Raw genomic sequence first — 26,398 nt, forward strand, 5'->3', positions numbered from 1 at the left:
TTTTGTCTGACCCCTCTTGGTGGATTTAAGAATTGGTTTTAATCATTATAACAATGAACTTGCCTTTTGGTGAGATAGCGACAATAGAATAGCGGGTGAATCCTATGCTAATTTGGAAGAGATGATCTCTCAAAGAAAACTTCCAATTATGTAACAGTCCCTCGAGAATGTAAAAAATATCTGGTGCAAATATACTGAGGGAGATCTGAGAACTTGAGCACACGTTTGAAAAATAGTAGCATTTTTGTTTTGAAGGTATTAATAGGATTTGTGGTATTTGAAAATTATTATCTTGGGAAAAAATCTTGTATTTTTTATGTCAGAATAAGAAGAGCAGGTTTGAGCCAGACATGAACCTGACCTCTGGAATTAATTTGAATTCAACTAATAGCCTTTCTTTTTTTGCCTAGATTTGATTATTACAGCTGGAGGTGAAAACGTGCCTCCAATTCCAATTGAAGATGCTGTTAAAAAAGAACTTCCAATTGTTAGTAATGCTATGGTTATTGGAGATAAGAAGAAGTTTTTGTCAATGTTCCTGACCCTAAAGGTAAACCAGTTTTAATATTGCCTTCAGTAAAGTTATACACCTGCACCTAACAAAAGAATAATAATTTTGAACCATTTGTAAAGAGACCTAAAATTAAATTAGGAAGATGTTAGCAGGGGGAAAAAACATGTAGCAACTACAGACAAATCCTGATGGGTCTAAACTTAGGGTTACCTGATCTGCTAAACACCCACATATTTAGTGCTGTTTCTTCTACATGTACAATAAGAGGTATTTTCTATTTAAATGCAAATTTTTATATAAGAAATGCTGGAAGATTGAGAAGTCTTTGTAACAGAACACAACAATAGCTTTTATGCTTACAGATGAGCAAAACAAATGTTTCTGTTATGGGAAAATCCAGAAACCTTCCAACAGAAACATTTCTCTACAATTTGTTATTTTTATAATACAAGAATGATGACCATGGAACAAAATAATTAATAGCCTTGCTGTGGTATAGGCTTCAGTAGAGAAATCACTGTTCTCCTAAAACATTTGCACTTCAGTTATGTGAACATACCTAATAAATGCCACTTAGGTGTTTTGAAGTTGTTTACCTCTATGACTGATAATCCCTATCTTCAGGTACAACAGAAGTACTAATTTAAGAAGTCTAGGAACATTTCTATCTCAAGCTGTTTACATTACACCATAATAATTCCATTGAGCGATGAGCTAAATGTTTCCCTGTAACAATGGAGTCATTTGGAAAATATGGCAGAAATTCAAGGTCAGAGATGGATTCTATGGCCTAATTCATTCCCATGTTTTAAGTCTGTTCATGACATCTGCATATAAGCCAAAAATATTTGCATTTGGTAGCCAAGTGGAAAGAAAAGCCCTTTATGATCTGTAGGTGTTTCTGCTTTTTAAGGCTTGCAGAATGCTTGTGTGTTTATCCTGAGCCTTCTTCCCGAAGGGGAGGGCCTGGTCAGAGAACCCGGTAATGCCTTTTAAGAGTGAATGTTTAATGATGTCACTTCATTTGATATTTAGAGTGTGCTGGACCCAGATACATCTGATCCTACTGACATTCTCACAGAGCAAGCCAGAGACTTCTGCCAGAGGAGTGGTAGTAAAGCCACCAAAGTGTCCGAGATTGTAGCTACAAGAGACCAGGCGACCTACAGAGCCATCCAGGAGGGAATCGACAGAGTCAACAGCACTGCTACCAACAGGGTTCACTGCATCCAGAAATGGATCGTCCTGCCAAGAGATTTTTCCATTTCTGGGGGAGAACTAGGTAAGACTTACTGATTTATCTTGAGGTACACAAAGTTAAGAGGCTGCTGATCTAAGAAGATTCAGTACAGGAGGAAAAAATGGATATGCAGTGTGTGGTAAGCAATACAAAAATTGTAGTTTTTGCTGTGCACACATTTATGCGTCTGTGTCATTTGCATGTAGAGCTCTTAAATTTCAGATTGTCTTGGGTAATTAAGCAATTTTGGTTAATTCCATGTACATTAAAGTGTTAATAACTTTCAGTAATAATACTGAAAATGATGCCTGGAATGGCTACCTAAAACAGAGGCTAGACAGAGTTAAAAAGAGAAAGGGTAGGTTTTTCTTGAAAGGCCTTCAGAAGGCACACCTCGGGCAGTGCAGGAGTGTCACACACTACACCCAAGATGGATAAGCCTCGCATGTTTGGACAGATGTAAGTTTGGTCTGTTTGCATATTGGAGCTTAATGTCCAGTTACAGCTTCGGGTAGTGGAGTCTCATTCCCCTGGTTTGCCCCCCCACACTTCACTGTAGTTTACATTTTTCAGGGCCTGTGAAAAAAAGGTAACCTTGGGTTTCAGGCCTAGAGAGAAACTTTTTTTTCAGAATAAAGTGGGAAAACAGTAGCTGACAGGCTATGGAGTTTGAGAGCTATACACTAAAGCTATACACTAAAACTGATTTCCAGTTTTCTGATCTGGAAAACATAAAAGCTAAAACTTAAGGCATCAAAAGTTTCTCTTTAAAAGAAAACAACAAAAAAAAAGCAGCAAGCTAGTGAAAGCCTGATAATGGAGCACAAAGCACATTACCAGGCTCTTTGAACAAACTGGGAATTGGTTAAAAGCTTCCAAAAACATATTTTTAGCAAAAAAATAGTAGCCAGTTACCACCTTCTTATCTGCAGCTCCCTTTGGAAGTCCTCATGCTTATGTGGAGGCAACCTCACATATCACACTTGCTTCTCACTTTTAGCATTTATCTGTGCTTAGAGGGGGGCATGTTCTTCCCAACAGGCTCTTCAATAAAAAACTCGGGCACCAAAGCTCAAACTGAGTAGGAATTTTTGTTCCTATTTCTGGAATTGATTCTCCCTCTTTTAAGGTCCCACAATGAAGCTGAAGCGGCTCGCTGTGCTCGAGAAATACCGAAATGAAGTAGACTCCTTCTATAAAGAATAAAAAGTGTTTCCTCCAAGCATTAAGATCTGTGAACAAAAGGAAGTATTTTCTCATCAAAAGCATTAACAAAGATTTATGCTTTAAGTTTGTAGTCTATTGAACCAAACCACTAGAAAGCTGCTGTCAATTTAGCTTTTCTTGATACTCACCTTATCATTTGTCCTCTTTTTACAGAAGCATCTACAGTGTGTCCATTGTCTAATCTACTTTTACTTTATGACCTTAATGACTAAAACATCTTTCTGTGTTATATAAAGCAGATATAACTAATTCCTCTAGATTGAAACATAACAAGTTTTTTATAGTCTTCCATTTTTCTTTTTTTTTTCTTCTGTTCTACAGGATGTTTCCTGTAGCTCATGATATATTTTGCTAGATAGCAGTACTGCTTAATGAAACTGTCATACCACTCCAGTGAGATTAAAAAAAAAATTAAAAAATCTGAAGGGCTGGGAATTTTTTTCCCTTCCCAGAGAACACTTTCTTGGTCACTAAGACATTTCAGAACCTGAAGACATTCTTGTTTCTATAATGCCTAGAATTCAGACCAAACACAGCAGTTTGCTTCTTAAGTCCATGTTGGAATAAGCATTACTATTTATTGTAAAAACAAATAATCAGAAGAAGTAGGGGAATAGCTCCCTAAGACTGAAAGGCACGAAGGAATAACGACAGGAGCTCTCACATTTAAATGCTATTACAGACACTTCTTTAAAATTGTTTACAGTGCTTTTCTTTGAGCAGTGTTTGTCAGTGTGTATCTGCATGTTTCAATATTCACATTGCACTAATTCTGACAAATGTGGACTGTATTTCTTCTTACCCATATGCAAAATAAATCATATTATGAGAAGGAAATGCTTGGCACAAAGTTGTCTGAAGGGTGTGCTGTAAGTGATCACTGGCAGACAGCTCGAGTAGCTCACACAGCTAAGGCAGGCCACAGCCCGTTATTGAGACGAAGAAATGATGCAGAACAGGATAAGGTTTCCATAAAAGTTCCATTACCAATCTCACACATCTTACAGACCTAAGATTTGTTGCAAGTACCAGTAATCAGCTCAATATATAAGACAAAGCAGCAGCCTAGGATTATAAAAACAAAACGAGCACTAGGACTTCGAAAAGTTTATTCTTCCCCATTTTGTGCGCAATGGTAATTCAGAATTTCTTTAATATTAATCTGAAGGAAACAAGGAAGCAGCAGCTGGGAAAACACAGAAAGAAATGTTGCCCTATTCACAAAAAGCTGAGTGTGGGAGGAATAAATCTCCTCCAGCATGTTGTTAGACTATATAAAAAAGCTGGGATGCTTACTTTAGAGAGTAACACAAAAAGTTGTTACTCCAAAGTTGTTTTACTTCTGAAACAACCAGCCCTAAACAGTCATAATAGATATTACTCCACTTAGTTACTTTCTATGAATAGAACGAAGCTGTAAGAAGCCTGCTTCTGGCAGGAGGGATAATACTGTGCTATACTAACGAGTTTGAAAATACATATTTACTTGTCAGCTGCAGGAATGGAAGCAATACCTTGATAGTTACAGATCAGAATGACTCGAGTGACAATCTGATAGGGAGAGGAAGGGAGGGCAAAGAGTTGCTTTTGCACCCATTAAGCTTAGTAAGCAAGGAAAAAATAGATTCAGATCCCCTTGAATAGGGATGAAATGTATTTCTGGAACATAGGCACCAGAGCCAAACCGCTGATCTGTCTTAATCCATTTAGGACTTGTCTTACATTCAGAGATTCTAGAATAAAATTATTAGTCAATACAGCAAGACACACTGAACACACTGTGCAGAAACTACAACACAAAAAGCATTCTAGCTGAAGTCATGAAATATTTAGTGTAAATTTGCAAAGTTAATACTTTTCCTTCACAATATATGGTGGAAGTGATTTTGTATTGTTTGTTTGCCCTCATTATAACTCTATTGTAAAGTGTGTTTCAGAGAGGAAAACTTATAAGAATTGTTTTGGTATATCGATTTGAAAAATAACTTTACTTCAGCATTAATTTTCACCCCTTGTTAATGATTGTAGTTATTTTTTAAATACAGAAATAGATTAACTCTCTAGAATTTTGTATTTCTTAATTCATGCTTTTTGTGGGCAGGGCTGTATTTCATGAATCATCAGAGTATTAAAGCGGTTTTCTTGTTGCTTCTAACACAAAATTGCTATTTTAAGTTATTTTATACCCGTTTCTGTTCATGAAGATCATCTTGTGCTACTCCTAGTCTGAAAACCTATCTTTTTAATTTCAACAAGAGCAATAAAGCAGGTTTTAAACATTAAGGTGCATTTATATTTCACTAATCTGTTACTGGTTTGTTTGCGTAATTTTTCTATGTGGAAAGTAAAACCCTCTAATTGAAACGGAAAATATTAGACAGTTACAGTGCCAGTAAAGGAATTCACTTACATTAAAATGTTCACCAGATAGAAAAAATAAATAAAACAAAGCACTTGGAAAAGTCCACCGAAAGCAGGCACAAGCATCATTTGTAGCCATTTGGACTAGATTTATTAATGGAGAGGCCTCAGCTAAAAAGTTTGCTCTCAAGAGATAAGCAAACCCTATGCATGTAGGTATCAGGTTACATATGTTGTACTCTGTGACATGTCCTTCCAGAGTCCTCAGCAGGAGGAAGAGGAGGAGGAGGTTTAGTCTTTGTCCCGTACTCGGCGGCAGATCTCCTCTGTGAATTCTGAACACTTAGCATTGCCTCCCAAGTCTTTTGTCAATACCTGAAAGAAAGAAAGAAAAAATATAGTGTTACTGAAATTATGTTATGGGGCCAGTCTTGTCTCTGAACAATTCCGGATGTTCTCAGGATATGCTGTCTATAGCTGGTAAATAAGGTGAGCAGGAATACATCAAGTTCGAGTTCTGCACCCCACAGAGACTTCGTCAAAAAGGACTGTGCAGGGAGAGAAAACCTGAGTATACATGAAGTACTTATGTTACCAGATTTGAACGTGATTTTAACATGATTTTATCCTAACTACAGGAATAAAGTGTGTGTGGTCAAAGCTCTACAAAGTGCTTTAATGGTGTAATTAATGATTAAGTATTTACATCTTCAGTAAGAAGTTTGTCCTTTGGAGGTAAAATTCATATATGAAGGCTAAGCATAAGGACAACTAATTGAGAGTAATTCAGAAAAATTGGGTCTTTTTTTCACAAAACCCATGCAGAACAAGCACACATAACTCTTAATGCTGCATGTTAACAATTCTCAAAATTTGCTTTGTTTATTTAAGAGAGAGGAAATGTAGAGTTCAAAGTCTCTTTCATCAAGTACAATTACTGTCTGGCATCACGAAGACAGTAAAATAAAAAGTGGGGAACATTACTAGCTAGATTAAAGCACTCTAGGAGATAATTAAAATTATTCGTTTCCCTCCCATACACACATATCTTAATTAACTTGTTGAGCAATCATGGTTACTATTTTAGGATCTTGTAATTTAAATTGCATTGTGGGGCTTTTCAATTAAAAGGATTGTATCCATTGTGAGCATATAATTGTAACATTGTAAGTAGCCATGTCACGAAACTTGCACTGTTATCTTCCATGGAATTACTGACCTGCAGATGGAGGATATCATTCCCAGAGCAGTACATGGGAACTTTTCAGGAGGACCTCTTTATTCAGTTGTAAGTTTACATTTTTTTAACTGGCTCCTACATACAGCAAGATAGCTGCAAACTTACAAAATTATGACAACTTTTGGTTTCAGCATTCTTGTTTTTAATTAAAAAGCAGCTTCTCACGGTCCTGCCTAAAATAAACGAACCAGCATGACTAGCTAATCCTCTTTAACTGCAATCTTCAAAATCTTTCCAACTATGTTTTCAAGAGATGGACATGAGTTTAGAAGAGTGAACCAATAATGGTAAGACCACAAATTTGTCAGGTTTCAGAGCATAAACCTCCTCTCCCCCCAATATCCCATCTGAGTCATTAATCTGAAGACACTCTCTTCCAAAGAGAAACATATACAATCCTCAGAGAAAAAAAGTTCATGCTGGATAAAAACTGTTCTTTTTTAGTCAAAAATGAGTGAAAGCAGTAAGAAGGAAAAAAGAAAATAATTAAGCTGAAAAAACAGAAACAGAAGTATTACAGTCAGTACTTAAATGCTATAAACAAAGTGGATGATGAAGCCTGTGAAAGACAAAGGAGTGTCCTTCACTTCAGGATGCAGATTTCAATATGTATGCTTTGTCGGTTTCATAAATTTTATAAGTGAAATGCTAAGAGTTACTTAAAACTCTGATCCCCTTCTTGAAAAACAGCCATCCAGTTCACTATTCTGGAGTTTATAAAGCTGTGGAAATCTAAGACGAGCATTGCTGAGACAAAAGGAATGCTACAGTCTGTCCCTTTGTTACTGCAGGGCATATTTAATATCACCAAAGATAATATAATTACTGTCAGAGAAGGACAGTGGCACTGCTCATGCAACAGGCCAGCTCAGAAGGCCATTCCCCACCCTGGTATGAATCTTCCATGTTAATTCTTGCCTTGATACGATATGATTTTAATTCAGTGCATTTATTTGCACACCCTCATGTTACCTTTCCATCTTTAATTGTATCGAAGCAAGCTGACTCAATCTTTGTGGCATGTTTGTGCATTCCCATGTGGCGCAGCATCATCACAGCACTCAGAAGGAGGGCAGTTGGATTTGCCATGTCTTTCCCTGCAATGTCTGGTGCTGTTCCATGAACCTAGAAATGAGAGTAAACTTATCTGTTATGTTGTTAGGGCTGATTAAAATGTCCTAGGCAATTGTGCAAGCAACCTGAGCCACAGGTCTTTATGTTAAAACAGGACTTACTTTGCTGTGATACAGTCAGTGGAAAGGAGACACCAAGGACCAAAACAATTCAGTTCAAAGATGTCAGAAAGGGAAAACTAATATCTTAATATCTTTAAGTTGAACCCATCAAATTCTATTTCATAGAGGGTATTTATCATACGAAAAGGTGGGAAAATAAAGTATCGGTCAAAAAAAAGGATATGCAGAAAACCTACATGGAATATTTACTTTAACCAGTCTCTCAGGGTAAAGCGTGGGTATCTTCACAGTAAAAAAGAGTTCTAGGAAGATCTTTGTTAGATAAATGTCAGCCACAGTGTATGGCATGGAAAAGTTTAGATTCTCAAGCTGAGACAAAGTTATTACTGATCTGCCTTTGTGGGTAACAAGACTTACAGATTCAAAAATGGCCACGCCATTGGCACCAATGTTTCCGCTGGGTGTTACTCCAAGACCTCCAATGAGTCCAGCACACAAGTCACTGAAAAAAACCCAGCCACCAAATTAAACAATCCATGAGTTTTTCCGTATACAGTTTCCTCTCTGCAACGTATTGAAATATTATTATCAGTCAACTGCAAATATAACTTAATTTATGCACCTCTGCAGTCTGAGAATAATATGGAAAAAGAACAGACATTGTTAGTCACCTGTACTACATCGGAACATTGGAAAATTCTTAGAAATTAGCAGAAGATAATGTAATAAAGGAAAATTAAAAGAAAATTCCAAATACTAGAATAAAGCTGCTAAGACACAGGCACAACAAGAAGTACTAGAAGCACAGCATATGTGTAGAAGTCTCAAAAACAAATGGTATGTACAGTTCCCTGTAACTATACAAAAATCTTTCTTCCTCTGAAGGGGCCCAGAACTACTTTTCATATGTAAATTCCCTCTAAAAATTTTGCTCAGGTAGGTGAATTACTGGGGGTTTTGTGGAATACTGTGTGCAGCTTAAGGAATGTTTTCCAAGTGACACCAGACTAGCTTTTCCCCTCTTTACTCAACAGCCTGCAGGTCACAAGTCTGACATTAGCAGATCATCAGATATAAGCAATTTGCATTTGGTTTCCACCAAAATTAACATGGGGAATGACAAACCAACTGTGCCTGTTGTCATCATACTGTACCCTCCAGGCTGAACACACTGATTAACAAAGCTCTTAAGACTGTTACTTTCACATCCATCCATAACCATTGCCTACAAACTTGGCCCATACTAAGCTAACTTAGTCCTTAGCTTAGGACTAACAAGGAGAAAAGTTTGGATGACTTTGCAGAACAATATTTTAAGCTAAAATAAACCACTTAAGTTATGAAGAGCCTGGGGAAAAACTGAATACAGTCTGCATTGTCACTCTAAGTATTTAAAGCTTAAAGAGAAGAGATTGTCTTCTGCCTATTCAGACCTATTCAGTCTAAGGAACCTGCTTGGCATTTTGTTCATACTTTTAGAGCAGCAGGTGAGACCTCACCCAGTGGTGACAGTGTCCTCTTCAAGAACAGACTCAAATTTATTGAAAATTTTTAGAATGATGAAATTTTTTATGGAATTTCTATGAGAACTTTAAAATGGTTGATAATGAGCTCTTTGTAATGGTATTGATGGTAAGACTCCTCTGATTTGATCTCTCTTAGTTAATACTCACACAATAAAAGCTGCTGTGAGAGCCCTGTGCACACCTTCACCAATTCTTAAAACAATAGGTATTCGTTAGAATCTGATTTTTCTTAGCGTGCACAGCCTTATCACAGAGAGAGTGCTGTTTTAAGAGAAGTTTAAGAACCATTTCTTCTTATATGTAAGTTACCTTTAAATTTGTTATCTGTACAAAACCAGGAGATGGATTCTAATATGTGAATAGTCAAACTTGTAAATAAAAATTCCAGTTCAGGCTCTTTTCTCAATGTCTCCTTAGAGGTGTGAGAAGAAACTGTTTTACATAATACACTTAATAGTTCAGATTAAAACACTTCCATTTTACAGGTGTTTAATGGAATTTACACTCTACCTAATAATTTTACAGATGGAAAATGTGTGCTGATAGGTTTTGCCTTCAAGACACAAAGAACCTCTAATATTAATGTTACTCAAATATAAAATTTAATTTGACAGTAAGGAAAAGTAATAAATAAACCAAGAGCTGGCAGAATATTAAGAGGCCACACATTTAGTTCTTCAGTGACTATGCAGACTGATTTAAATGTACGATGAACTCCCTGTGTACATCACAGTCCCACAGTCACCCTGCACAATCTGTTTTAGTGCTGAGGATGAGAAAGTTTTTCTCTAATATGTAACCAGGCATTCATTCTCTATTACAATGTAAGCCATTATATTCTTCACACATTTGGAGAAATTTCTCTCTGTCCCATGTGAACAATATTCATAGCCTCCATAACCAGAAAGAGATTTTTCTAAGATAAAAAGTACATTCTCATCATATAGCCCCTTCCATTAATATATTAATAATTGAAGCAGTTAATGTCTGTTAAGCAGTCTGAGTGCATTAGATGATCTGGCTTGCATGTGACCTCAGTGATTGTTGGGAAAGTATCAGTATTTTACATGTTGGGAGTTTAAATGAAAATCTCCATACCTGAGGATGTCACCGTACAAGTTTGGCATAACAAGCACATCAAATTGAGATGGATCTTGAACCATCTAGAAGGAAGTATATTTTCATTCAGGTTAAGAATTTAAACTAAAAAGAAATAAAAATAACCACAACTAAAACATAAATACTCACATTCAGACATACAGTATCCAGATACATTTCATTAAATTTAATATCTTTACAGTTCTCTGCTGCCTCCCTGCATTTTCTCAAGAAAAGCCCATCAGACATTCTCCTGCAATTAGACAAACAAGAGAATATTGCAGTTACTGTAAGGAAGCATTCCTGGAGATAAAGAAAACTGCATGCTACAGTGTTTAATGAGAATTCAGAAACTTCATTTGTGACTATTTTTCCCTCCTAAAATACTTCTGTATCAGTAGTTTAAACAGCATACATTAATTCTCAGAATGACTTATATTCATTTATGAAAGGCTTAGTAAATTTGTGAAGGTGATGTCACCTAATATCAAATGTGTTATGACTCAGTTCAGTATTAAGTGGTGTGGAAATGGCAAAAGACACCAGCCACTTTCATCCTCAGTTTTAAAATTCATTTTCCTTGTTTAAAAGTTTCTAAAAAAAGGGTTTGGGAGGAAGGATTACTACAAACTTGCTAATAAGAACATTGGTACACAATTACCTCAGCCCTGTCAATACTGAATCAGTATTGCCCATTTTTCTTAGGAGGCATTTACTTGAATTTTTCCCATCTTACTGACTCCGAGTGCCATCAGCAGAAGTTTCACATTTGAATAAGACTTAAGCAGTTATTTATGATTAAATTTTTGGGGATTTTTTTTTTGTTTTTCTCAAAAGAAGTGTCAACATACATAATATTTGCCTTGTGCACAGCAGTCACATGGCTTCTCTGATTGTTTCTGGCATACTCAAAAGCAAACTCTGCAATGCGCTTGCTGGCTTCCTCTGTGATCAGCTTGATGCTCTGCACAACCCCATCAACAATCTGAAAGACAGAAGTGCATCAGCAGTGCAAGTTCATTCTTCCCATTTGGAACCAAGCAGCAGAATTCTGAGTGAGGCAGAATGCATTTCACAATGGAGGAACCTTTTTATGGGTGCCAAACGTAAAAAAAATCCCACTGAACCCCAGTGAGATGGGCAAAGTTAGCAGTGCTGGAGCAGAAAGGCAGCAGAAGGCAGCAGCTGAGGCACCCACCACGTGCTCGATGCCGCTGTACTCGCCCTCGGTGTTCTCGCGGATGGTGACGATGTTCACGTCCGTGTAGGGCGTTTTGTAGCCCTCGATGGACACGCACGGACGCACGTTGGCGTAAAGGTCAAAGGTTTTACGCAGCAGCAGATTCATTGATGGGTGCCCTGCAGCAATTGGGGTCTTCAGAGGCCCTAGAGGGGAAAAAAAGGTACACAAGGATGAACGAGAAAATAAGCCCCTCCATGGATCTGACAGCTGAAACTCTAGGTAAAGGGGGACTCCTACAGAGGATCTGCAAATCCCTGTTTAGCCCTTATGCTGGAATGCCATAGGAATTTTCTGTTCTGTCAACTACTGCACAGGCACATTCATCAGCTGGATAAAGGCCAAATTGCGAGCCTTACATGGAACAGATTTTACAAAATGTATTCATTAAAACACATAGAGATACTGCTCATTAGTAATGTATATATTGCATGCTGTTGCATATCTTAGAAATGCCTTCTGCAGAGTCCAAAGGTTGTAATGCACCCAATTTCAACTACAATAACTATCAAACTTACGGCTTGGAAACTGCACGAACCTTTCCTGCAAGGAATGTTCCAAGATTACAGACACCTACCTGACAGGCTGTCCCCTATTTTATTGTGCTACAGAGGAAGAACTTTGACTTTACATCAAACTCATGATAAACACAACAGTATTTAATATCTGTGTATGAACCCCTAAAATACCTTTTAATCCCATTTTGTTTTTATCCATGGATTCTTTGGCTTCTGGGGGTATCATCCACTTCCCTCCTGGTCCTTGGATAGCCGTAACATTCCTCTCTTCCCACTGAATAGGTGCCTAAACACACACACTCTGTGTTAACTTTAATGTCATGACTTTGCTTTAAGTTTTAACTGTCACAAGAAGGTGTGTAAGGAATTTTGTCCAGGCCTTTCTAAACAGTACTTTCTTTGGTGAGTGACGGTTTGAACTAAAGTAGTTTTTGAAAAACGTAATTAAGTAAGTGGAAATGAAATAGTGTGAGCAGCAAATCATCATAAATGTAAGTACCACAATGGCACCCTATATGTCACATACACAAGTGCCATTTCTTTAAGCTATTGAGTTCCTTGTATACAAGGGACAACATCTTAAAGTTGAATTCATTGAGGACTCATCATCCCCACTGACTGGAAGACTGTGTATGACATAGATGTGCATCTGTTATCTCACTGAAAAATCTGCACAAAAGCTCCACAGTGCTTTCTGAATTTGCATTTGCCACAGGACTCTAGGTGGAGACAGGCTGCCACCCGTTCATTCTATCAGGAATGACCACAAAGGAGAAGATACAACATTAAAGCAACTTCACGTTTTCAAATCCACATTGGATAGTTGTAATAAAAAGTGAATTTGCCTGGGTGTTGTTACTGATGTGGAACAATTTAACAGGCATCTTGCCTGAAGAGCTGTATTTCCTTCCAAGGAAACTTGACAAGGTCTGGTGAAGTTTCTCAGATAGGTAAGAGAACAGATCTTCAATACAGTAAGTTTTCATATCACTGAAGTAAATGTGTTTGGCAGCACAGCAATTGGATTGCTAAAATGAGCCAGTCCTTTCACACACACTTTTGACCTGCACTTGAAGTCATAATAAATGAAAGAACATCCTCTGTCAGTTGCTCAGGATTACTACATCAACAAGGTGATTTCACATGACATTGAGTTCGTATTTCCAAAAATCAAACACAGCATTTGCTCTCAAGTCTCTACTCTTCTGTCAGCTAACAGTTTCAAGGCATGCCTTGGTATCATATTCCTGTCATTTATTAGCTGAAGCTTCAAATTCTTTCTACTGGAAAGAAGTTTTAATAGCTTAAATATTACTTAATCTCTTAAAAGATAGTTTAAGCTTTTTTTTAATATGCCTAATTAGTACTTGTTGCTGCAGTTCAATTTGCAATGCTTATAGCAAGACAAACATGACTTACTTTGGCAGCATCAAAGATCTTCATGACAGCAGCAGAAATCTCAGGTCCTATGCCATCTCCTGGGATTAAAGTTACTGTTTGTACCTAGGTAAAGAAATATCAGTAGTACAACAAATGAATGTTTGTTTTCTACATAGGGAACGTCTTCATGTGTTGTAGGAACCAAGTAACTATTAGAAAACAAAATAAATTTTTCCTTTACCAAATATTCACTATGAAGAACAGCAGTCCTGGACAGAAGTGAGAAATACTGGCTTGCTTTCCAAGGGAGCGTGCAAATGTTTTGAGAGAATTGTTTGAAAATTCACCTACTACCTACTCCTATTTCAAAACAGAGGCTGAATGTGAAAGGCAGATTCCTGCTCAGTACTCCTTGAAATTAGTGAACGTAGCATGCTTTCCTCTGGAAGTCTGGACAGCAAGTTGTATTACCTAGTTATGGCTCTGTTCCACATATGTCTACAATATTATCAACATGCTGCATGATACTGACACATGGTAGAAATGATTACGTGTATGAAAAGCTACATTCACCTTAAAAAAAAAGGTCATGCCAAGCTAAACTTCTCAAGTGACCTCCTAAAAATCTCAGACCCATTTTAAACAATACCAACTTATTTACCTCTCATAATGTCCTCAGTTTTGTTTCTTTTATCATTATCAAACAAGTGAAAAAAATGGACAGCCCAGGCTCAACAAATGGCAGGGGAAGAATGTACTCTTCTTGAGGAAAAAAATAAATTATGATCACTGTTCTAAGAGTACATGCTCCAGCTCATTTTGTTTTATTTAGAGATCCAACAGCTTTTATGGGCTCATTATTACCTACAGAAAAGGCAGCTCACATACATTATTTGAAGAACAAGAGAATCAGCTCACAGGCCAGAACTTCAATATATATTGACTAATTGATTTTTTCACTTTTGAGCCCAAGAAATTCACTGTGCACAACAAAAAAAAACCAGAGCTACCGACAACAGAACACTGCTGGTGAGCAAGCTGTTACTGATGAAATGCCTTGAGAGTAGTATAGTGCTGTCTGCCAGCACTGCAGGGCTCCACCTGAGCCTGAAACTGTTGTGTTTTCAACAGAATCAGCAGTGCCTCACCTTCTGATTTTTATACTGTATAAGTGACCCTTCAGTTTCTTTTCTAAGTGTTGTACCTGCTGTTCTACAAAACTTATCATGAAAAGCCACAGTTCTTCTTTAAGTCCTGCTTAAGAGTGCTGAGCCCTGCTCCTGCCTTCACCAAAAAAAGGCCCATGGGCACTTCAAACACATACACAAAAAAAGAAGCAAAACATCTACAGGGAAATACACAACATGTAAGATAGTTTAAAGAGGACTTTGGAAAGGCAGAATTTTAGATGCAAGGAGTTCTAAAAGCAGCAGTAAAGTAAACCTAGTGCTTAGAGGGAGGTCTGCAAAAGAAAGAAAATGAGAAGCTTCTCAACAATCTTTCTACTTTGCCCAATATTTATTTGCTCATTCCCAGATGAATTCCAGAAGACTGGCTTATGTCTGTATTTTGTGAAAACTTTCTGTTTTTTGCTAGAGGCTTTTATATTCTCACATTGATGTGCAATTGCCAATGACAGTGATTAACTGATATAAATCCAGGATGGCATTAAGAGCATGCATGTTCACTTGTTTGGCCCTTTATTTCTTGGGAACGTAAGAGTAACAACAGTGATCTTATAAATTTCCAAACCTGCTTATTGAGAAACTTCTTAAAAGAAAAAAAATGGGACTATTATACTCACAGCATTACCAAAACTTCTGGTCACCTTTTTTTGGCTTTTGAAAGCACCTAGAAATCGAGAAACCTGCAAAAATCCAAAACAAAAAGACGCTCTTTTACTGCACAAACGGGATTTTACAAGTTTAACAATATCGCAGCAAATCTTCTTTTTAAAGTCATACTGCTTTAAATCTACTATCTCAAACTAGTATGAAAATCCATGTGAAACCAGAGTAGCCAGTGCTTTGCCAAGTTGCAGTGGAACACTGAGAGCAGCAACGCCTTGTGGGTATTCTTAGCACAAGGTGAGCCCGGGACAGCCGCGCTTTGCCCCACGCTCCTGTCCTGCCTGGGAGCCCCTGACCCCACCTGGAGTCCTCACACACATCATGCTGGAAGCAAGGCTGTGGGAACTCTAACTAAATACATCATGTGCTAAGGATGAAGACATGCAGAAAGCAAAGTGAAAAATCAAACACTTCATTGGCAGCAGCTGGGTGGACAGTATCTACACATTTTAGTGATGTTTCCAAAACTACTTTACATTAGTGTCACTTCTTCCATTCAAACTGTGGTGAATTTTGTTCTTCTACCTTTTATACTTGTAGGTGTTGTACTGTTGTACTATACATGTACTGTGTTGTACATGCCTTCTGCATGCCAGTAAAAATTCTGACGGTTTTTAAAAAAAAAGTTCAATTTCATTAAACTGAAATGCACATTGAAGTCAAAATTCACCACAGCAACAAGTCTACACATCACAGTCAAAGAATTACATTTTCTGAGTATTCTGAACTGGCATTAAGCTTTAAAACTGGGATGGTATCTAAGCTTGGGCTCATACCCAGCTGAGCACCATGGACAAAATCCCTACTCTGCAGAAAAATCACAGCCTCCCAATCTTAACCTCCTCTCTAGGACTACTGATGCTTCTGGGATGTAAGAGCCAGAAAACTTCTAACTGCTTACATTACTTCAATTCTGCCATACTCACATATGCAGGCTGTCTGCAGCTATCAGGTTAGAAATTACTTTGACAATTTGTATTCCTCTCCTGTCCCACTTGCATTTGTTATTTCTTTACTGACAGAATGGTGTGTGGCAAAAGGAACAAACTATGTTGACACCAAGAGAAACAACTAGAAATAATATAATTCTCATACTTTAATGATAATATAATAAAATTTTCATATTGTAATGAATGCTGGGGGAGAAGTAATCTAAGCTAGATCTATTTTTACTTGTAGCCCCACATGAGATGTACAAGGTCACTGCAACAGGCAAGCAGTATTTACCAAAGCAGGCCCTATGGTTGAGGATGAAGGCAGAGCAATCAAATGAAAATGTGAAGTTGACTGTACAGGGTAAGTGTTCTCATGGTACAGTTCCTGCATATAGAATCAGGATTTAAATTCCAGAGTAGCCCTGGAAAGGGCACAGTCTGTCTTGTCAGAAATCATGGGCCTAGTACATTATACTGAAGTTAAATGTTGGTAACACCAACAAAGAATCCACCCAAGGAAAACTGATCCATTCTGACCTTAAAGTCACGTGTCATGATTAGCTCTTGACAGTTCTTCCTTACTTTAGCAGATAGGTTAAATGGGGCTGCCTCAATGACTTTGCCTCAAGCAGGCTGTTATTTAAAGGTACAAAGTAAATTTCATTTACTCAAGGCAAAAGACCGTATTTCCGTGACAGCCCCGGGATAAGGCCTGCGTTTCAGAACGGTTCAGAGCTGTAAATCCCAGAGGACAGGTGCAGGGGCCAGAGAGTTGTCAGCCAGAGGCCGGTAACAGTTCTCCCCAGCCGGCTCCGCAGCGCCCGGTACCGTGGGCTCCTCGCGCGAACGGCGTTCCCAGGCCGTGCTGTCTGCCCGCGCGCACCGGGAGCTGCCCGCAGCCGCGGTGGTCCCGCCGCTGCTGTGACCTCTACGGCGCGACCTCTCCGCAGGCCGCTCCGAGGGATGGCGCGACGCCCCCCCGGCCCGGCCCGGCCCGCTCGAATAACGGCCCCACGGCCCCTTCCCGCCGCCGGCCCGGGGAGGGGAGAGGAGGAAGGAGAGAACCCGAGAGCGCCGCGGGGCCGCCATTCGGCCCGAGCCCCGCGGCCATTCCCCCTCGGAGCGCTGCCAGGGCCCGGCGGCACCGCGACCTTGCGGCCGGGCAGCCGCGCCTCAGGCGCCACCAAGCTCCGGGGCGCGTGCCGGGCGCCGTGGAGCAGGGTCCTGCCCGCCCTCCTGCCTACCGTGGGCATCCATGCGGTCGCGGCCATGACGCGCCAGGGCACCGCGGCTGCCAAGGCCCGAGAGCTCCGCGCCCGCCGCTAAACCGGAACCGGCGCGCGGGGAGCGGCGGCCCCGCCCCGCCCCGCGAAGCTCCGCCCCGGGAGCGCCGCTGCGGCAGCGCCCGCGCCCCCTCAGCTCCCGCCCGCCGGTGCCTGAGGCGGTCCGAGCCTCCTCCCCGTCCCTTCAGCTCCTGCCCGCCGCTGCTTGAGGCGGTCCGAGCCTCCTTCTCTGACCCTTATCCTGCTGCCCGGTGGAGATGCTGCCGGGGAGCTCCCACTCCCGGTGCGGGAGGCGCCGAGGCGGACGGGTGCGGGTCGTTTTTGGGGAAAAAAAATAGTTGTTGAGAAAGACGCCAGATTGTTCAGAAGCCTACTAAGCCCATGTACTTTAAAGTGTTAAAGCTGTTGAAATCGGGACAATTTGAGGCTTCTTTTTGCCCTCATTTCTGAGGTACTTGTCTCGTTATTTTTAAAAGCTGCTGCTGTGCCCGCTGGAGGAGCGGTGGCGGCGTGAGGGGCCGTGAGGGGCCGTGCCCGGCCCGCCCAGGCCTCGCGGGCTGGGCGCTCGCGCTGCGGACGGCGGGAGAGCCGGGGCGTGCTGGAGAGTAAAGCACCGAGCTCGAGCTAAGGCAGTTTGAGCTCGTACCTCTGGGAATGGCCGCTTTTAAAATCTTCTACCTTTCTTACGCTTGGGAACATTAAAATTTGAGGTTTGTCGCAGACTAATTTCGTAGCAGTTTTTGGTGATAGAGTTAGCAGATTATTAGCGGCCTTTCCAGTTACTTAGCTCACTATTGGCAACTCAGTATATACATAGCGAACAGATCTATTCATGTTGCTTTCTTGTGTTTGTGACTGTATCTGCATCTACATTGTTAGGTTGAACTTGGATTGAAAATTGGGGGAAGGGGAGATATTGTGGAGAATTCCTTTACGCATTTTTCAACACCCGTTTGCCTATGTCTTGTGGTGTTACCATAATAATGCTACAGTAATAAGGCGTTAACAGTGGCTGGTTTGGATCTGTTCTGGGAAGGGCTGCACAAGACAATAATAAACTCATGAATAGTTATTTTGCTTAAGAAAATAATGCCTGTGAGGAGACAACAATACTGTCTTTCCCCTAGTGATCGCTGTATTGTCACTCCCTATGGGGAAATTCATTATATTACATTTAGCCTGCTAAGGCAACCATTACTTTTATTTTGTCCCTGAGGCAAGACATTGTCTTGTGTAAAACACTTAAAAAAAAAAAAAAAGGTAATTTCTCTTTATTATGAATAAACTAGGCTTAACAAAATGCACTCAGAAACCTCCCTTTTCTAACATAGTGTATTTTTAAGCTAGATAGAAAAGATCATAAAGCCAACACATTTTCACACACGGTTTTCCTTTCTGTTTATTTTCTTTAGCATTATAACTCCCTAGAAAGTTCCTGCTCCTCACAGTGAAGTCAGTGAAGTCGGCAGCTTTCCCTGGTTTGAGAGACATGAGTCTTGCCTGTCTCTCAAGCTGTTTATTCATTCCTCAGACAGAGCTCAAGCCCATGAAGCCTTCTCTCACAGGATATCACTTCCAGACAAATTTAGTGGGGTCTGAGCATCCTCCCATCCACCATGTGTTGGAAAGGCAACTTTTTGACCCGTTGCAGTAGCAAAAACTGTAATTTTTCACATATTTTATGTTTTCATAACTGTATTTACAGTTCATTTTTTATTTGTAGTTTGTACAATTGTATTGTTTTGTAGCTCTGTAGCATCTTTAAGGAACTCCTTTTTTAGCTCCACAGCAGCTGTGTAAGATGAATGTTATTACTTTTTCTTAATTTTATGCAAATAGAATTTGGAATAGCTTTCCAGTAAATAAAACAAATCCCCAAAATTCAGGAGAGATTTTTACAGCATCAGTGGAGGATAGAACTTCCCCCATTGCATGCAGTGATCACAGTTACTCCCACCTGCAGTAGCAGTGGGCCCTAAGGACTTGTGCAAGGTAACAACAGAATAAATGTACAGGCAGCTCCTCTGAATCAAAACTGTTCTTTTTGCTAACAGAGTAACTCTGTATGAACAGTTATTCTGCAAGGAGACATCTGTGTGAGAGGGAAGTTGTTGGAACACCTGGTGTAATGGGCGTGAAATTTCTTAGGTTCCTTTCTCCCCTCCTAAAAACTGTAGCAAAGCAATACGTGAAAGCAGCAGATACGCAACTTGATTGTTAAAACTCCGTGTGGATCCTTTTGTGGTGAAGTGGTCTGTTCAGAGTAGCTTGAGCCTCCTTTGGTGTGGGGTTAGACTTTATACTTAGACGACCTTCACATTCTCACTGCATAATTTACAGATGCAGCTTAAGGTACTCGGACCTGTCTGTTGGAGGCCGTTGAACTTACACCTCTCCTCATCAATCAGATCAATCACCAGCTGTGACAACCAGGGCTTGCCACACTTCAGAGCAGAGAAACTTGCACCAAAGGCTGTGTGGAGCTGCCAGCTTGGTGTGTCCCACTGCCTGTGCTGTGGCTGTGGCAAAAAAATCCTGCAGCTGTGGCCAGCCGAGGCCATTGCAGCTGACAGCCGTCTTGCTGTCCCATACTACTCTGGGGTGAGTGAGTAACAGTGTATTTCCTGCTCTGGGATTTAAACTTCTAAAGCGAATAAGCAGGGGCTATTTAACCATCATCTCTGGTACAATGGGCCGTGACAAGGCAAGACTATGCTAGATATATTGTCCTCCTTACAAAACTTTATCTGCAACCTATTGCAAGATGCTTGTTATCTATTTCTAATTGCTTCGAAACACTTGATTTGGCAAACAGTTTTTTAAAAACTGAAATATAGTGAAAGGTGGTGGTACCAGTAGTATTTAAGGTCAGTTCTTGCTGTGCACATTGAAAACTGTAGATTTGTTGCAGCAACATGCTGACAGTAAGTTTGCTTAACATCCAACTGGCAAATAAGCTAATCTTTGATAAATAGGAACAGATAGAAGAAGTCCAGAATAGTAAACTGGAAGATCAGCTGAACTTTGACATGTACAAACAAATAGGAGTGAAAAAGACTTCATGTATTATACTGTCTTTAAATTTTACCCAATTAGCACAGCAAGGTAATTGTGCATTGAGATGCAGTTACCACTGTGATATGCTTGAGAAGAACTAGCTGGTATAGTGTAAACCTTTACAGTTATTTCTGAATCCTCTGGCCTACATTGTAACCACAAGTAAGCCTTACCTAGTTAATGCTTTCCATTAAGCTCTGCTGCTATTTTACTGCTGTTATTTTGATTCAAAAGATAGAGACTTTTTGATGTGTTTGTCATCTAGGGTACAGGGGAAGCAGCCAGGGATATAAAAGGAGGTGAAAAATGAAGAGACGGAATGTCAGCTTTTCACTGTAGGAATGTTGTTAAGCATACAGAATCACAAGATTAAAAGATACAGAGCCAAATCCACCCCTGCTGCTGATTAACTTCTGTATAATGACATTAGAGGTAATTTGGCCATTTATATTTAATCTGGGTTGCATAGATGGGCAGCTTGAAGTAGGTGGCTGTGAATCGAATGCCATTTCATGCAAATCACTTGCCTAAGTATTGGCCTGGTCTGATTGAGAGCAGCTGTTATCTCTTGTGTTTTAGTAGCACCAGATCAGAGATATTAACCATGCTTAATTATACATATAACCACTAAAGCCAATGACGGAGCTCATTCAGAGTTGAGGACAGGTAAGAACTTTCAGAACAGTGCAAGTTCTTAGTCTCAAGGGGCCCTTACAGACTGTTGGTTTTTTGATTTAAAAAAATTAAATACTCTATTTTGCAGATTCTTAAAAATTATTTTTAATGTTCTGACTTACCTGTGGAGAACTTTTTGGAACATAATAGGAATCCAATGTCACTACACACCAGGGAAAAGGAGAAAAAAAGCACTAGTGGCTGGGAAAACAGAGATTGGTTTTGCCATGTGACAGTACACCTGTATGGTATTTGAACAGATGCTTGCTGCTCTCTTGGTCTGATGGTAAATCATTCTGTTTGTGTTTTCCTTACTACTGTAGCTTCTTCCCTCTTATTCTGAAACCGTGCTCCAATATGCTCTATTGCTAGAATGCATTTCTCTGATGTTACAATTCTGATGTTTGCTTATTGCTAATAAGTCTTATTGCCTACATTCTCATCCCAAGGCATTTATTTTGTATACAGGATATACCTTGTAATTTTTGTAGCTCAGGGTAGTGTTGGTTTGCAGCTAATCAAACCTGCATTTCTAAGTGTTATAATTTGGGTAAGCCATCTCTTACAACAGTCTGTGGTTCAGCACCTTTTAGAATGTTTTTACTACATATCCAACATGTTTCATAGGATATTTTTACTATGTATACAATATATTTGCTTTCACTATTACTTTTAAATGCTTGTTGTTACATGCCAAGGTAAAGTGAACCCCTCTTATCCAATCCTGCTATCAGGCCAGGATCATTAGAAGCTGTAGGGAAAAGTACACGATAATTCTCCAAGTGTTTTTATTAAACTTGCTATCTTGATGAGGAAATAATGACCATTGGCAGACTACAAATAAAGAAGTTGGAAATTTTACCCTGTTCTGTTCCAATGTGCCTGAATGGAAAGTGAGCTTATAATGGGTCCTTCTTCCCCGTTGCCATCCTTTCTCACTCAGACTTCTTCCTGCTGTTGTTATAAGAGCTTATCCTTCTGCAGATGTTAGATAATATGATTTTGTCTGTCTGCTTCTCATAGATACTTTTTTTATTTTTTTTTTTTTTTACTTTCCCGTCAGTAGGGTTGTGGCGCACTAAAACACACCGTGAGCCCTCTACTGGCACTTTCTGCTTTTGCTTTAGGCTGTGGTAGAGGTTTTTCCTTCCCAGCTGTGCTTGCTTGAGCCTAAGGAGGCAGGATAGCGTCTGTTTAACTACTTTAACCTTGCTGACTTTTTAAGATGTAGTTAACGTGGGAAGGAGTCCTTGTGTTCACTGCTGTAACCGGCAGTTCGGTACCTTTGGCGGTGAACTCCCATCCTCGCTAGGCACCGTGCAGACACGAGTATTTCCCGCGGAGCTCCCGCGGAAGCTGGTGCGGGCGTGGGGCCGTGAGGACACGGTGAGGCTGCAGCCAGCCGCGCTCCCCGGGCAGCCCGGGGCACGCAGGGCAGCTCGCGGAGCCGGCTGCTCTCTGTGGCGATGCCCGTGCTCTCCCCGTTCCCAGGCTGGCTGGGGTGCCTGGCAATACGGCTGCGCTGCCCAGCGCCACCGGCTGACGCAGAGCTGCTCCAAAACCTGGAGGTGCCGTGTGGAGCGCCCTGAGTGAGGCCCCGAGGCAAGAGAGAGCTGCGTTCTGCTGGGAGCGGCTGCTCGGTGTTTGGGTTATAAAAGCTCCGTACGCCTCTTAGAAAAGCATCTGAAAAGGGGCAGATTGGCATCCCTGTTTTTGCACGACACCTGCCTGTGATTTTAACACTTTCCTTCCTGGCACACTCCAGTTAAGCCTTTGCAAAGATTTCTCAGACTGTGTCCTTCCTCACTGGGCAGGTGCCATCCAAACCAGTTCAATGCAGGCTCTGGGATTTTTTCAGTACACTCACGGAGTATACGTGCTCTAAATGCCTACAATACAGAGGAATCCAGCTACTTCTAATGGGATGCATTTGCAGAGAGGAAGAATTGCTCATTTAAGATGGGTAATAAGCAAACGATATTTACTGATGAACAGCTAGATGCCTACCAGGTAAGATATCTTGGTTTGCATTAAGGGATTAAAGGGAGTAATCTACGTATGTTTATTTTGGGTTTTTGTTTGGTTTGGGGAGTGTTTTTTTTTTTTTTCAATATAATTGAAAAGTTTCTTTGTAACCTGCATGTATATATTCTACTGTTCCTTCCAGTAACTATAATAATATTCTAAGGCTGGGTTGTTGAATATATTCATTTAATTCCCTCTCTGTATAGAGGAAGAAGGGTCATCCTCAGTGTCTGAACTAGGAAGCAGAAAAAAGATTGTGACTAGCTTGACAACAGTGTAGCACCTTCTCTCCCTGATGCCTTTTGCTCACAATAGAGTGGAAAGGAAAAAATAGATCTTGTCTAAATCCACTTCTCCTAAGGATAAGTCAAAGAAATATGCTTAGTGTAATTCCAGAATAGGTGTTGTTATACTTGTATCCACTCCTGGAAAGCAGTTTCTTACCTCATCATAAGTAAGTGTGCATTTTATGTCAGGGATAACTTGGTATCTTTATTTACTTAACATTGCATAAACTGCTTTTAAATAGAGTAAGGAAAAAAAAAAAGGATCCCCTATTTTAAGTCACGTTTCAGCACACTGCAAATCTCACTGAAATAGATTTCAGGAAGCTGTCTGCACAGTGGGCATCTTGAACAAGTTTCTGAAAATACAGTGAAGCAAAGCATTGAGTAGAAGTGTGCTCAAGAAGGAGGCAGCTGACTGCTTATTAAGAGAGGCAGCCAAGGCTGGCTGCATTGCTGTGTTCTCCTACATGACAAACATTGAATTAGCAACACAGGAAATCAAGATCTAGTTTATCTTGTGATAACCAAAGGACAGATACAGACCCTTAAGGGACTGGGTAACTTAATAACATTTTACCTTTGTGATCTTTGGTTAATACTATTGAAGTAGAATTTAGTATTTTAGTTACTAATTTTATTTCAAGTCACTGCGAACATGGACTTGTCACAGGTGTAAATACTGAGCCATGGAGTGAGGCCTGGTGTGTATGCTAAAATGCTTTCAACCGTTATCCCACACTAAAAGTAAGGCATAAACTAAATGCTTTTATAAATACATAGTGGGTTTTTTTTGTCATTGTAGGAAATGTGCCAGTGTACCTTCTTAATTTCCACTTTGTCACATTCTCACCAGCAGTCTGCAATGTATTAATCTAAGTTAATGATCTTAGACTTAGCAGTCCAAGATCCAAAAAAGCTTTTTCACATCCCTGCTGGATAGGCGAGAGAGAAATCAAAGATCTGTAAAGCACCAGTCTTCCTACTAACAATAGAAGTGAACACAGAACAGAGCACAACTGCAGTGAAACAAAACAAAATCTAAATGTAATTAATGTTATCCTCTGGACATAAACTGGCAAATGCAAGAGCTGAAATGTCATCCCTAATTCAGTGCTCTTCATGAAGAAATTGCCTCTCTCTAATGGCTTTTGCAGCCCCTGCCTTTCATAATGCTGGGTAATTGATCTCAAAGCCTGGCAGGAGTTTGGCCCAGTGGATTGAGTCGCCTTTGGGATTTCTCTGTTACAGGCAGACTTGCAGTTCATTAGTGTAGAGCTAGACAGTTTTTGACTATGTTTGGCAAGTACCATAAAATAACAGGTTTCTGGACAATAAGTGACCTGCAGATTTTGTCAGGAAGGAGCATTAGCCTCATACTGTGAAGAATCAGATAAAGACATAATTTTGATGGTGAATTGCCTCCGATCTATTAGTTTTGCATCTCCCTTGAGTCTTTTAAACAAAAAGAGCCTGGGCTGACTGCTGGAGCCACCCACACACAGAGCTTTTGCCTCTCCATGGCATCTTGGGGGAGACGGCACTTTGCAAGTGGAGCTGTTTGACTTGGAATTGGCTGTCTTACCTGCCTACTTCTCATTTGTGGAATTTCTTCAGAATAGAAAAAGGAAGAATGTGGCAATGTTTCCATAATTTTTTTAGTGCAGGTTTTTCATGTCTTGAGCCAGCAGCTGAGTTACCGGGGCGTTTACCAAAGTAAAACACTGTGTACCACAATCCACTTTCCAACCATCTGTTGTGCGCATCTGTATCCCAGTGACCAGGAAGGCATCTACATATCAATTGCTTTTATAAATTGATCACTGAGTCTTTTTTTTTTTCCCTAAAGCAGTTTCTTGTGAATTTATGTGTCTGTGAGTTAGTTCTGTACTCCTTATAACAGTGGTCCAGTGATACTATGAACAGTGTTCATAGTATCAGCATTCAGAAGCAAAAGTGTCAATCTTTTTTGTAAAATATATCTTGGTTGTTCTTTTTTCTTTACTTCCTCACAGTTCCTGTTGGTAGACTGTTCAAAACCTCACTCACCTCATGGTTAGACTTATAATTTCTTTATTGAAATCTATTTTTGGATATTGTATTATCTTGTTGTACCTTCTATTATTTCTGTCTTTCATACAAATTGCTTTGAGCTTATAGCACCTAATATTGCTTCAGGAGGAAAATTTTTATACTTAAAAAAAATCATTGTGTTTTATGTGTTTGTTCCATAAAAGACACTATGAGGTGAAAAAGTGCCTAAAGTTCATGTGCCTAAAGTATGGTAAAACCTATCCAAGTGGCTGTGGCTTTAGAGAGTGAAGATTAAGCTGCAGAAAAATCACCTGCTTGAAAAGCTAGCATACATAAATGTCAGATCATTAGTGTAATATTAATGAAATAAATCAAATGGTTTGATTTATCTAAAACTTTCTGAAAGGCCTATGTATGCATGTAAATTTTTTGCATGTAAATTGTCATATTGAAGAGCCAGTTGTTAGCAGAACTTTTAATTTTAAATTAAACAATTGTAAATGTGGTCACCCACAGGATAACTTCAGTGTTTTCAATGGACAATTTTAAATGCTCTTCATTAAGACTGGTAGCCAGTGGAAATTTTGTACAAGAGACCTGTAATTGAACTTGATAATATTAAACCATTCAGGGTTGGGGTTTTTTTTGTGTGCGGTTTTTTTTTGTTTTGTTTTGTTTAATTTTTTAAAATTCAAGTAAGTAGAAGCAAAGGAAA

General features: G+C 39.8%; 2 protein-coding genes across 17 annotated transcripts in view; one reads left to right on the forward strand and one right to left on the reverse strand.

The window, feature by feature from the left end:
- LOC121365478 (calcium and integrin-binding family member 2-like) overlaps nucleotides 1–26,398 on the forward strand; it is a 98,808-nt gene that overhangs the window by 37,563 nt on the left and 34,847 nt on the right. For 11 of the 16 annotated variants that reach the window (XR_005957023.1, XR_005957022.1, XR_005957021.1 and 8 more), the window contains 3 exons: nucleotides 411–550; nucleotides 1,550–1,796; nucleotides 16,570–16,686. Coding sequence is in view for 6 of the 16 variants with exons in the window: in XM_041489685.1 (XP_041345619.1) it covers nucleotides 411–550; nucleotides 1,550–1,796; nucleotides 16,570–16,686 (504 nt within the window). In the remaining 10 variants the exon portion in view is untranslated. Of the gene's footprint in view, nucleotides 1–410; nucleotides 551–1,549; nucleotides 1,797–2,883; nucleotides 2,980–16,569; nucleotides 16,687–19,948; nucleotides 20,210–20,930; nucleotides 21,098–23,154; nucleotides 23,351–26,398 lie in introns of those variants that run through there. The other 5 variants (XM_041489688.1, XM_041489689.1, XM_041489691.1 and 2 more) reach the window with 5 other exon arrangements.
- IDH3A (isocitrate dehydrogenase (NAD(+)) 3 catalytic subunit alpha) lies at nucleotides 4,074–17,725 on the reverse strand. Its single transcript, XM_041489697.1, has 11 exons — nucleotides 17,570–17,725; nucleotides 15,345–15,407; nucleotides 13,580–13,663; nucleotides 12,332–12,446; nucleotides 11,601–11,788; nucleotides 11,254–11,387; nucleotides 10,553–10,655; nucleotides 10,403–10,467; nucleotides 8,196–8,280; nucleotides 7,555–7,707; nucleotides 4,074–5,717 (listed from the first exon to the last, which is right to left on the reverse strand). Exons 1-11 carry the CDS (start codon nucleotides 17,594–17,596, stop codon nucleotides 5,634–5,636), a joined length of 1,101 nt encoding a protein of 366 aa, XP_041345631.1. The 5' UTR covers nucleotides 17,597–17,725; the 3' UTR covers nucleotides 4,074–5,633.

Source organism: Pyrgilauda ruficollis, unplaced genomic scaffold (genome assembly GCF_017590135.1).
Source record: "Pyrgilauda ruficollis isolate IOZ18807 unplaced genomic scaffold, ASM1759013v1 scaffold96, whole genome shotgun sequence".
NCBI classification, from domain to species: Eukaryota; Metazoa; Chordata; class Aves; order Passeriformes; family Passeridae; genus Pyrgilauda; species Pyrgilauda ruficollis.

Excerpts from the sequence above, each read along its gene's own strand:
- IDH3A (XM_041489697.1), bottom strand. The coding sequence starts at position 17,596 with ATGGCCGCGACCGCATGGATGCCCACG. Across the intron at positions 10,468-10,552 it reads TGGATACTGTATGTCTGAAT|ATGGTTCAAGATCCATCTCA; the intron begins GTGAGTATTTAT and ends ACTTCCTTCTAG. Across the intron at positions 8,281-10,402 it reads TTGTACGGTGACATCCTCAG|TGACTTGTGTGCTGGACTCA; the intron begins GTATGGAGATTT and ends GGTTTTTTTCAG.